This window comes from Xiphophorus maculatus, chromosome 17 (assembly GCF_002775205.1).
Source record: "Xiphophorus maculatus strain JP 163 A chromosome 17, X_maculatus-5.0-male, whole genome shotgun sequence".
NCBI lineage: Eukaryota > Metazoa > Chordata > Actinopteri > Cyprinodontiformes > Poeciliidae > Xiphophorus > Xiphophorus maculatus.
Window position 1 is genome coordinate 7,819,843 of NC_036459.1, and position 12,174 is coordinate 7,832,016.

At 37.4% G+C, this 12,174-nt stretch overlaps 1 protein-coding gene across 1 annotated transcript in view; it reads right to left on the bottom strand.

The window, feature by feature from the left end:
• LOC102229254 (fatty acyl-CoA reductase 1-like) overlaps window positions 1–12,174 on the bottom strand; it is a 46,880-nt gene that overhangs the window by 3,078 nt on the left and 31,628 nt on the right. The window contains exons 4-11 of the mRNA XM_005806895.3: window positions 9,615–9,794; window positions 8,604–8,781; window positions 6,395–6,439; window positions 6,201–6,319; window positions 4,302–4,369; window positions 1,951–2,122; window positions 1,738–1,867; window positions 512–639 (exon numbers count right to left, since the gene is read on the bottom strand). Of these exons, the coding sequence (XP_005806952.1) occupies window positions 512–639; window positions 1,738–1,867; window positions 1,951–2,122; window positions 4,302–4,369; window positions 6,201–6,319; window positions 6,395–6,439; window positions 8,604–8,781; window positions 9,615–9,794 (1,020 nt within the window). The remainder of the gene's footprint in view (window positions 1–511; window positions 640–1,737; window positions 1,868–1,950; window positions 2,123–4,301; window positions 4,370–6,200; window positions 6,320–6,394; window positions 6,440–8,603; window positions 8,782–9,614; window positions 9,795–12,174) is intronic.

Below are 12,174 nucleotides of genomic sequence, written 5' to 3' on the forward strand. Positions count from 1 at the left end.
TTTATATTAAGAAACTTCCAACTATTTAATGCACCTCAAGTTGTTACCGTTTTATAAAAAGCAAAATCTGCATTTAAACAAATACAATTAAAAAAAAGGATTGCTCGTCCCCCGTTCGCATGGAGAAAAGGCGGGAAAAACCATAACAACCAGCATAGCAACCAGTGCTCAGCTCTTTGTCCCTCAGTAGCTTTAAGTAACTTCCACCTATTTAAAACACCTAAAGTTGTGCAATCAAATACTTGAGAAGTTTTTTAATTCAATGTATCATTTTCACAATTACTGTTTGATTAAAAGCTAAATCTACATTTAAATAACAAAAAAGGATTGCCCCTACCCCACGTCACAGAGAAATGGCGGGAGTAACTATAGCAACCAGTGCTCAGCTCTTTGTCCTTCAGTAGCTTTAGCTATTTTTATATCATAAAGTAACTTCCACCTATTTAATACATCCAATTGGTAGGGTTTTCTCTAAAAATATTCCAATAAAGTATTTTTATAGTTGACTTACTTTCGGAGATGCTGCCTGGCAGCAGGAATGTCGGACATGTCTTCATTCAGGACGTACTTCTTGGTGCCGATACAGTAATTCTCAATGTATTCGGGCCAGTTCAGCTGGCGCACGTCAAAGTTAAATGTCTGGGAAAACAAATTCAATTCAAATTCAGAAATACTTCACTGGACCCAAAGGGAAATTCAATAAAACAAAAACCACAGAGGAAGAACGCTGACACTGAAGCAAGGATGGAGTCAGAAACACATTTTCAAGACGTTAAATAACAAAAAAGTTCATTTTAAAGATTATATGCATTCAGACTAATAAATTTAATTTACCAAAACTCTTTGGTGCTTTTTCCCCTTAAACCACTTAACAAAATAAAATTGATTAATCACATTTTTGGTTTTTGAAGATTTAATCTTTGAGAAAATCTGGGCTTTTTTTTAAACCAATACTCTCCTGGAGTTTCCATAGTGATGAGTGATGTCAGCGAGCCCAGGCGGCCATCTTGTTTGATAGGTGTGTTTTACAGCTTCTACTTATTTGGACTTTGAATTGAGGTTGATTTTATGACAGAATATTAGGACGAGGCTATCATATTTTATTTTTTTAATCACAAGAATAATGTTATAATGAAATCGTACAACAATAAAGTTAGTGTTGCCAGAACAAAGACTTTATATGAGGAGAATAAAGTAATAAATAGTAAAAAATTAAATGAGGAACGTTGAGCATCTTGTGAAATTAAACTTTGAATAAGTTTTACAATATTTCATCTTTTAACACATCAGATTAAATATATTGACAACTCTAGAAGAGCTTTTCTTAATTAAATGACTTTTTTGTTGTGACTTTAGGACTTTATTCTGCTGACATTATGACTGTTTTCTGAGCCAGGTTTTAATATTTAGTTTTTCAGAAGGGATAATTGAAACAACAGACAGTTTTTGAAAATATTTTCTGTCAATGTAATCCGTGTTTTTGGAAAAGAAGTCAAACAAGATCTGGGATTTTATTTTTAAGCCTCATCATCCAGATGTAGCGATTGCTGTATCTACAGTTCTGATTATATAATTGATCGGTAACAACACTGAACGTTTTGGTTGGACGAACAACATCACACATCGTCTCTGTGAGGCATGGTGTGGTCGTCATCGTCACGTTTATTTTTACTGGTTTTGGTTTCAACCTGACATAGAGGGGTGTGAATGCTTCTGCAGGAAGGCGTTCAGGCTGACCTTTCGGTCCTCGGGGGTCAGCTGGCCCATCAGCATGCTCATGTTCTCCGAGTTCCACTCCCAGTCCTGGCTGCTGAAGTACTCCAGCAGGTGGATCGCCTTGTGCAGCCGGTTGAAGATGCGCATCATCCTGCAGGGAAGCACAAAACTTCAATGCAGACAAACATTTTCGTCACGGAGCAAACCGAGGAAACGGATATGTGCTGTTCTCACTGCGGCTTCTGTCCACACAGACGGAGGAAGAGGTCGTAGATGAAGGCCGGGAACTTGTGGCTGACCAGGATCCAGTACTGGTTGATCAGGTAGTTGGAGGTGATGTTGGCGTTGGGTCTGCGGAAAGCCTGCTCCAACGGGTTCCTCTTAAAGGACGACATGACATGGTGCTCTGTCAGGACACAAAAACACACAAAACGATTAATCACCATTAATCAGTTATTGAAATCAACTAATTTGGTGGTGGATTAATCGTTATACAGACTCTAAAAAATCTTACGAGACTTTGTAATTATTGGCACTGCAAACATACGTCAGAAATGGGAACAAATCTTCATTTGTTACTTTTACACAATAATTTATGTTGACAACAAATTTAAGTCGTTTTAATGAGAAACAAATTTAAAGAAGAAAATAATTGGACTGATTTGGAGTTAAATAAGAGACATAAAGGAGGGTGAAGACCAGGGCTGAAATTATTAATTGGATTAATTGTTTATGGAAATAATCGTCTGATTAATAATCGTTAACTGGAGTATACAAAATCAAAAACACACAGAGCAGAAATTAGGACAAAACTGTACAGAAATATATACATGTTGCTTTTAAGATTAAAAAAAATCCTTTGTAAATTTGTTCTGAAGTGGAATCATTTGAGCTTTGCTTTGTTAAAATTCTGCAAAAACCAAAACCCCCAAATTCAGCAGATTTTAAGATTCAATTAAAAAATGAATCAATTAATTTGCAAGTGATAAAGCATCCACTAAAAGTATGCGCTTTTATTTTTAGGCAATGAAATGTTTATTTTCTTGTTTGAAAGAAGAAATTACTTGGATATTTTTATGCATTTCTAATATTGTCTAACAGAATATGCCAATTTTTTTTTTTATTCAAATAATTAATAAGTAATCGTTAGTTGCAGCTCTAATCTCAACATTTTTATTGAGTTCAGCTTTGTTCGGATCGGGAGAACGAGGTGAGGGGAGAATATTTTTTAAATCCAGATAATGAAAAATGTCTTTGGAAATCGTTTCCTGTGAAATCCTGAGGGAACAGAAGGTTTCTGCGTTTCGGATAATCCCCACTAAGCTCTGCCTCCCTGATGATGCAGCAATAAAACCAGCTAAACGCCACGACGACATTTTAAAGTGCAACGTTCATCACCACCTTTATGACAGATAGAGCCTCTCAGAAGGATCCTAACATCCCACGGTAACCTTTGACCTTTATCATGACACCCAGTCCAGTGTCCACATGCGACCAGCAGATGTTACGTCACAGACTGGGCCTCGTTTCCTTGCCAACAGAAGCGAGGCGGCTGCAGGGGGCCGAGATGAGTGGATGAGCCAGCTGCGGATCGATAACATCTGGAACATCTGGATCTACAGAAACCATCTGGTTGTGGGTCCTGCGGGAAGTTTGTTAACGTGGGAGCGGAAGCAGCGAAGGGATCGGTTTGATGATTTAGACTTAAAATTAGATTTAAAGTACAAACGAAAGTTATCAAGGATCGTTGATGGAGTGATGGCTGGAAAAATAAAAAATAGAAAAGAAAAGAAAAAACAACAGAAAAGTAAAGAAAATAAGAAAAGGAATAAAACAGGAAAAATGAGCAAAAAGGGAAGGAAAAGAGAAAGAACAATTTCTCATTTAGTGAAATGAGAAAAGGAAAAAGAAAAGTAGGATAGATGGACATACAGACAGATGGATGGATGGATGGATGGACAAACTGAGTCATAAAAGTCTGGATGAATGGAGGGATGATTGGACAGATGGATGGACAGATAGATGGCTATCTATAGTTTTTCTTGTCAATAACAGAATTAGGAATAAAGTTTGGGATTTCAGATGTTTATCCAGATGTTTCCATTGGTTTCATGTCATCAGATTCAGATCAACGCAGATAAATTGACTCTCATTCGGTAACGAGGAGCTCCTTCAGCAGCTGCAGCGACGACGGAGGATTATGAACGAGCGTTTCCCCTCAACAGAAGAATTAATTAGCAATCACCGGGTTAATCTCTGACATTTCTCCAGACTAATCCTTAACGACAGTCTGGGATGTTATTTAGCGTGGGAGTCCACAATCTACAGATGAGAATTAATCTCTGCTTCAGTAAACATCCAGTCTGGATGAGTTTCTAGACATTTTCTACGTCTGTCCAGCAGGTGGCAGCCTTTCCTAGCCTTAATCCTCCACTACAACCACAACCAGGCGTCATGGCAGCCACATAGAGTCAGAGGCGGCTGATTGATCTGTGATGAAGCGGCGAACTGAGACGATGGGCCCAAACCGCCGTATCGATCTGCAGCGGCGGGTTGCTGTTAGCATCAGAGCGGCGCGTACTCACCGATCTCCCCCCAGTGGAACGGGTTGATGCCGCCAGTCGTGCAGTTGTACACCAGAGCCGTTTTAGGCCTGCAAAAACAAGAGAGCGCAAGGTCCAAAAGTGCCTTAAGATGTGATTCTTGTCTGTTTTAGACACGATAAATGTTCGTATTTTAACTGCGCCATCCAAACGTTTTGCCCCGTGGAACAAAAAACGGCAAATTAGATCTACTGACCGACCACAAGACCCATTAAAAATGGAAATAAAGATTTCTTTTTAGGTTTTACCTCCTCAATAAACCAAACTTTTATAAAATCTGTTGTAGGGCTGCAGCTAACTATTTTAGTTATCAATTATTCTGACGATTAATCGACTAATCGGATAATAAAAAAAATTGGCACAATCTGCAGATTTTTTATTTAACCACTTTTTTTTTACACAATAAAGAAATACATTAAAAGATGCAAAGATACATAAATAAATTTGTTAAATAAAAAAATTAACATTACCAAAAATGCAACAACATGGCATTTGTTTAGGGAATGCTTGATTACTTTTAGCAAAAGAGGAATCTGCAGCTAAAAAAATCCAATTAATAATTTCAACCCTAATATTTATGCTTTAAATTGACTATAAATACTCTAGTTATCGATTAACCAAATACTAAATTAGTAGACGACCATTTCAATGATCAATTAATCACGATTAATCGTTTCAGTCCCAATTCTGTTTGATTCTTGATGACTTCCTCACATAAATTGGAGGTTTTGGAGCGGCCCAGTCAAAGTCTGGACTTAAATACAACTGAATGAGATTATCCTGCTATTAAAGTGTAAAGCAGTAGAAATGGATCCTTCATCAGATTAAAAACCTTAAATATGCCCTTTACTGCCAGGATCAGCCCAGATTAAACTCGGCGCTGGGCAGCCGCCAATCTTCAGTTTCCCTGGAATCTTTGGCCCTTAAAAAAGGGAGCGGCTGCGTTTTTCCAACTCGCTCCCTGCAAGCGGAACGTCTGACTCGGTCTGAGTCAACTGAACAAAACATTTCCAGACCGGAGGAGGGAATCAGCCTCCGACTCACAGGCGAAGACGAAGTTAAACGCTTCAGATTAAACCTGCAGCAGATTTTCCTGCTTTAAACTTTTTCTTCTTCGTCAAAATTTACACACATTTTAGTCACTAACAGGGTTTCCCCGCATCTGATCGACCTAAAATGAGATTTTTAGAGATTAAATGAAGCTTCCAAAACATTTTCATGGCGACACTTCAAACTTTTTCAGATGTGAAAAATAAATGATAAAAGTTCAATTTGTGTTTTTGAATTTATCGTAAATATTTCAGTTTTAAATTTGCAAAAAAGAAACAAGAAACTAGAAGAGAGGAAAGCAAGGAAGGAGACAAGGAAGGAAGGGAGGTAAGAAGGAAGGAAAGAAAAGCTAGAAGTGGGACTCAAGGATGGAAGGAAGAAAAAGGAAAGAAGAAAAACATGACAAGGAATCCTGAGGAAGGAGGGTAGAGAACAAGGAAAAGAAGAAGAAAAAAGGAGGTAGGAAGGAGACAAAGTAGAGAGAAAGAAAGGAACAAAGGAGGGAAGGAAAGAAGAAAAAAGGAGACAAGGACTAGAGGAAGGAAGGTAGGAAACAAGGAAAGAAAGGAAAACACATGAAAGGAAGAAAAATGAAGACAAGGAGTTAAGAGAGGAATGAAGGAAACAAAAATGGAAGCAAAGAAAAATTAAGGAAGGAGAAAAGAAGGAAGAAAAAAGGAGACAAGAAGTGTAGAGGAAAGAAGGAAGGAACAAAGGACTTGAAGATTAAAGGAAGTAAGAGAGGAAAGGAGTTAAGCCGGTCTATAATCTATAAGTAAAAATCAAATTCCCCACCTGAGTGGAGGAGCTAAGCCCCGCCCACAGACCCACCTGTGCACGGCGGTGTACCAGCCGGCGGCCAGGGTCAGGTTGATGACGACGTCGACGGGGATCAGGTCGGCCACGGCGTCGTTGTTGGCCCTCATGGTGCGCAGGATCCCCTTCCCCGCCTGGCAACACAACACCAGATTAACTTAATCCTAATCCGGCTGCCGGACGAACGAAAGCTGATCGGGTTCACTCACCGCGATGAAGACGCCGCTCGGCCCGTTGAAGTTGTCGATCCAACCCTGAGGAGAAAGAGAAGAAGGTGAAGAGGCAGAGAGAAACACAGGAAGTGAATATTCAGATTGGGACATTTTCCAAGATGGCTGCCATTTTTAAACCTCTTAAACTAATTATTGCCATAAAATGTGATAGATTTTAACGACTTGGATGAACTTTATGTCCCATCGTGCGTTTTCAACTTTGTTCTTCCTGTTCATAAAACTTTAAACTAACAAAATGTAGTAAAATCGGAAGCTGAGGACGTTTCTGTGTGCGAGTCTCACACCAGTCATGAAGGTGTGACAGAGAGAAACACCGTCTTAACGGCTAGCATTAGCTTCTGTTATTTTTATGAGTTTTATGGTTTAGCATTAGCTTCTGCAAAGGTTTTGTGTCTTTATTGCTTTATAGTTAGTTTCTGCAATTTTTTATGCGTTTTGGGGTTTAGCATTTGATTTGTGTAACAGTTAAGCCTTAGTAGAGCTAAAGATTTTTAAAAGTGGTTTAGCATTAGCTTATGCAAATTTTATTATGTATCTAACAGTTCAGCATTAGCTTACGCTATTTTTTGTGTTTAGTATAAAAAAAATGATAAACACATTTTTAATTAGTGTAAAAAATTTACTTGAGCAAAGTTTAGCATTAGCTGTTTAGCAACAGCTTACACCATTTTCTTTGTGTATGTAACGATTTAGCAGAGCTAAGATTCTAGTTGATCAAATTAGTGGTTATTCAACCTAATGTTTTGGTTAGCTGTGCCCACCACTTGCAATAACTACTACAAAGTTTACTGCAAACATGTATTACAGTCATGGCGGCCATCTTGAAAACTGTCCACCAAAAAAAGGAAACACAAGATGATTGATTTCTATGTGATTTGACAACAAACAATCTGAAAGAAATGTTTTTGGCAGAAATGTACTGATTATCTTCTTCTTTTTCTACAATGTCCCTAAATGCAGATAGATCAATACTCCAACCACCATAAAAAAACAAGAAGAAGAAGAGTGAGAGAATGTTTATCAGCTGATTGGAGCAGCAGCACATGCGGCGTTGTGTTACTTCCGGTGGTGTTTGCGGTGGGAAGCGGAGAGGAGCAGCACTTGTCAGCTTCACTTAGACTCCATTAAAAATGGATGAAAGCGCTGCTAACAGACTGCTACATGTGTGGAGGGGCCACTGGGGGCCAAATAAACACGACGCACACAAACAGGCGTCTAAATAAGAAGCCCGGTCCGCTTGCAGTGAGAGCCGGGCCCGTTTGAAGAGGCGGACCAGAGCCTGGCAATGCTGCCACCAACAAGATTATACAAATACTAACTCTTATATTATCAAACACCAATTTTTATTTATTTAATTTTAAATGGATGTTTTGTATTAACTTTTTATTCAAAAAATGTTCATAACATTAATTTAATATCTATTTTTTCTATTTATATTTTTAAATGTATTGATTTATTTTCGTCAGTTTGAATTTGCTTTTGATTAATTTCTTAATTTTTTGGGTAATTTATATTTTACTAAATAAAATAGCTGATTATTTATCTTAGTTGAACTTACTGCTTTTATTGTTTATGTATTTTTTAAATATTTCTTTCTTTAAACCGTTTTAGGTTCTTTTGTCTGTTTAAAGAGTCGCTGCCAACTGCAGGCCGATCAATTTTTATTTTTTCAAATACAAATGTTTATAATTTATCATCAATTTTTACAACATTTTTACTCATATTTTTGTTTATTCAGAAAACTGTTTATAATTAGTTTTAATATTTCTAAGATTTATGTTAATTTTATTTTGTTTTTTTTTTTTAGATCATTTCTATTTATTGTTGTAAACATATAAATTTATCTTCAATTTTAAATTAATTTGTTCATGTATTATTAAAGGAAAGAAATAGTTGATTATTTCTGTTAATTTAACTTACCTTTTTATTATTTGTGTAGTTTTTAAAAAATATTTTTTTAATTAATTCATTCATTTGTTTTTCCGTTTATTAATTTATTTAGGGTCTTTGCCAGCCAAAATCTCAATAAAAAAATACAAATATATTATTTCATCCTATATTATCCAAGCTGTTTAGATCGATATCTCAGATATTTGGTTTTTTCTGGACATAATTTAATTTAAACGTACTAATAATCCTCGGTTTTGCACGTTGCAGTGCAGTAATAGTTGGCCTGTGGACCTACGGGGAAAGGCTCCTGCCAGCTGGCTCCCACTATGGAGGGTCTGATGATGCCAATGTTCAGCTTGTCCTGCTCCTGCTGCACCACGCACTCCGCCAGGGCTTTGGTGTACGTGTACGTGTTGGGCCGGTCGCCGATGAGCCGCGGCGTGATGTCCCGCACGATGCCGTCGTCCATCCACCTGAAACCACAACCAGAAATGTTAAAAACCTCCCAACGAACCGTCCATTGAAAACCAAAAACCATAACGAAAATGTATTTGACATATGTATAGCAGAGTTGAAACGATTAATCAGATTATTTCTGATTATTAAAATAATTGCCAACTAATTTAGTAATTGATTAATCATTAACTGGAGAATTCAGACTAAAAAAAGGCATTTGGTGAAAGAACAACACAGTCAGAGCAGCAATTAAACCAAAACTGTAAAAATATGTGCATTTTCCATTTAAGATAAAAACCATTGTCTATAAATACGTTCTACTCAAAACTTCTAAAGTAGCAGTTTTAGCTTCTACTTACATTAGAGAAACGCAAACATACCAATAATTTAATACATTTTTTGAATAAGTAAATAAACATTTTAATGCAATAGAAAAGCATTCTTTTAGTGAACGAGTGATCATTTGTTTCAAAGGATGAATCTGCAGATAAAAATACTTTTAATGTGAAAAGCTCAGGCCTTTCTGCTTGATTTATCAGCTCAGTGTAGAACCGATCTGCTGATTATTTTTTGGATACATTAGAAAAATATTCTTAAAAGGAGATTTAAAAAAAAAATAAATTCACAGAATTTGAACCAGGTGAATCTAAATGCGCTACTCAATCAGATTTCTGGTTGAGTACTAAAAAAAAAATTTTTTTTTTTAGAAAAAAATTTCTAAATATTTTTCTAAAATTTTTTGGCTTAATTATTGCTTTCTTTTAGCAAATTATCTTTTGTTTTCAAGTCTGAATACTCCAGTTAATTGATTAATTACGATTAATCGTTAGCGTGAAAGTCGTCCACTCACTCGACAGACTCGATGAGCTTCTTGGGCTCGACCGGCGGCGGGTAGATGATCTCGTCGATGTGCTTACGGTTGCAGTTTGCATAGGCGGTGGAGATGTGAATGAAGGCCTCTAGGTGGTGCATCTGCTGCGCCAGGCTGAGGAGCTGCTGCGTGGCGATCACGTTCAGCTGCAGGGCGTGCCTGCAGGAGAGCGAGAGAGAGAGAGACGGCGCTAAATGTGTGGAGGAGGTAAAGGCTGAGCAGCTGTGACTGCGTGGGAGAGGAGAAGTTTAAGGTCTCTGAATGTTCGTTTGCTGACAGCTTTAAGCTCGCTTTGCAGGAAAAAACACTTTAAATGTTGAGAAATACGACTTAAAATATATCCTGCAATATGTTGAGCTCTGTATTTCCACTGATTGATCCTTTTAGTTCAGTCAAGTCAAAATATTTAATTCTTCCGCCGCATTAAAAATGCTAAAATATGTCATATTTTACATTTGCCTTAAACGGGGTTTGTACATTTTTCCAATACAATTCAAGAACTTTTCAAGGCACATTTTCAAACTTTTCCAGCTCCCAACTTTGGAGATGAAAACAAAACAAATGTTTCAATTCACTTTTATTAATGGCGTCATTTATTACTGTTATGTGAAGGTATTCTACATGCTAGAGAAGGAAAAAATAAAATACAACAAAACTTTAGGTTTTGGTCCGAGAACAAAATACTAATTTAACCAAAAGGAAAAAAGAAATTTCAAACTCAGAAGTTTATTAGTTTTTTCTTGAAAATTTCTGAGTATAATCTCAACATTTGAAGGTTTTTTCTTAGCTCAGAACTCAGAAAGTTCCAAGTTTTATTTTAGAAAACGTCTCAGATAATATCAGTTTTTTCTAGCATTTTTTTTTTTACTTTTCAAACTGAAATTTCTCTTTTTTTTCAGAAAATTTCTGAGTGTAATTCAAAAGAGTTTAAGTTGTTTCTTGTAAACTTTCAACTTTTCAAACTCAGAAATTTCCACGTTTTATTTTAGAAAATTTCTGAGATTAAAATCATTTTTTTCTAGCAAATTTACTCATTTTTTTGTATCCGCAGTTGCTCTAATACGCCGCTGTACATTTCTACTTACTAGAAATAAAGAACAAACAAGCATAAAACTCAGTTCTGGTCATTTGAAGTGAATTATTGGGTCAGTTTTTAATAATTCAGCTGCCTGGCTGAGGTTATAACAACCATAATAAACCTGATGCAATCTGGTCCAATTTGAACTGAAATGACATCTTTTAATCTTCCTAAAAGAAGCCGATCCTGAACGAGGCGGGTAAACGTGGTCAGTGGAGCTGTGAGGTAAGACGCGGCAGCTCCAGGTGGGCGATCGGTCCAGCTAAGAAGCGACAGGAAGAGAGACGAGCGCGTGTGGGTGTCCACTCCCCCTGCAGGCGGGTGGAGGGCGTTACGCCAGCAGGCGCAGAGGAAGTCGGACAAACCGCAGAGCGTCTTCCTCCAGCTGAGTCACCTCCCATCTGTCTTTGCTGCTGTGATGCAATAACTGACTCTGAAGCTGATAAAAAAATCCTACGATCATACAGTCAGTTTAAACCAAGTCTCCACTGACTGCTTCAGTTTGGATCTGCAGCACAGCTAGCAGCTGCAGAAAGTTAGAAAAATAAATGTTAGCTCAAGTGACGATAACTATGTTTAAATGTTGCTTTTAATCAAAAAGATGCTGCTACTTGTTGTTTTGGTGATGAAGGTGTTTGCTTTATTTTTTGTCTCGTTATTCAGGGGTGACCCCAAGAGGGGGATTCAAAGGGCCATGGCCCCAAGTTAGAAAAATGAAGTTCATGTCATAGAAAGGGATACGATCCTCTTCTTCTAGGAAGGCATCAATATAAAACGCAGTAAATAAATAAATAAAATATCTACTTTTCATTTGTCATTATCCCAAAGACAAAAGAGAAATCCTCTAAAATCAGACGCTAATCTATTTTTGTTTACATTTCAAGGAGAAAGGAGTTGTCTTCTACTGAGGTTGCCTTCAGTGGTTCTTGGTGCAGCGCCCCCGCAGGCGAGGAGGGGAACGGGTAGTGTGAAAGTGAATCACAAAAGCTGAAAATGCAACAAATATCTCTATTTCTGTCCCCAATCAAACCAAATCTACAGGACTATCAGGTGTGAAAACGCCCTAAAACAGCTTTAAATTTCAGATTAGCTCACCTACCAGAGGGCCTAATTCATCTTGAGCAGATCTGCAGGACGGATTTATGGAGAGAAACGAATGCTAAAGCAACTCTGGACTCATTAGGGGACCCTGTAGAGCAACTATCGCGCTACACAGGGAGCTGCAGTCAGATGGAAACGATTTGCAGACGATAAAAACCACAAAATGGAAAAGAGAAAATCAACACCTACAGAGTCAGACGGCCGAAGGGAGATTGATGTGAACTCAGCCTCCCAGAAATCACCAAAAAAAAGAGCGCAGGAAAAATAAATCTGACTTTATTACATTTATTTTTCAGTGCATGGGAAACTTAAATGAACCAAACAACACATTTTAGAAGCTTTTTATCCGTATTCAACATT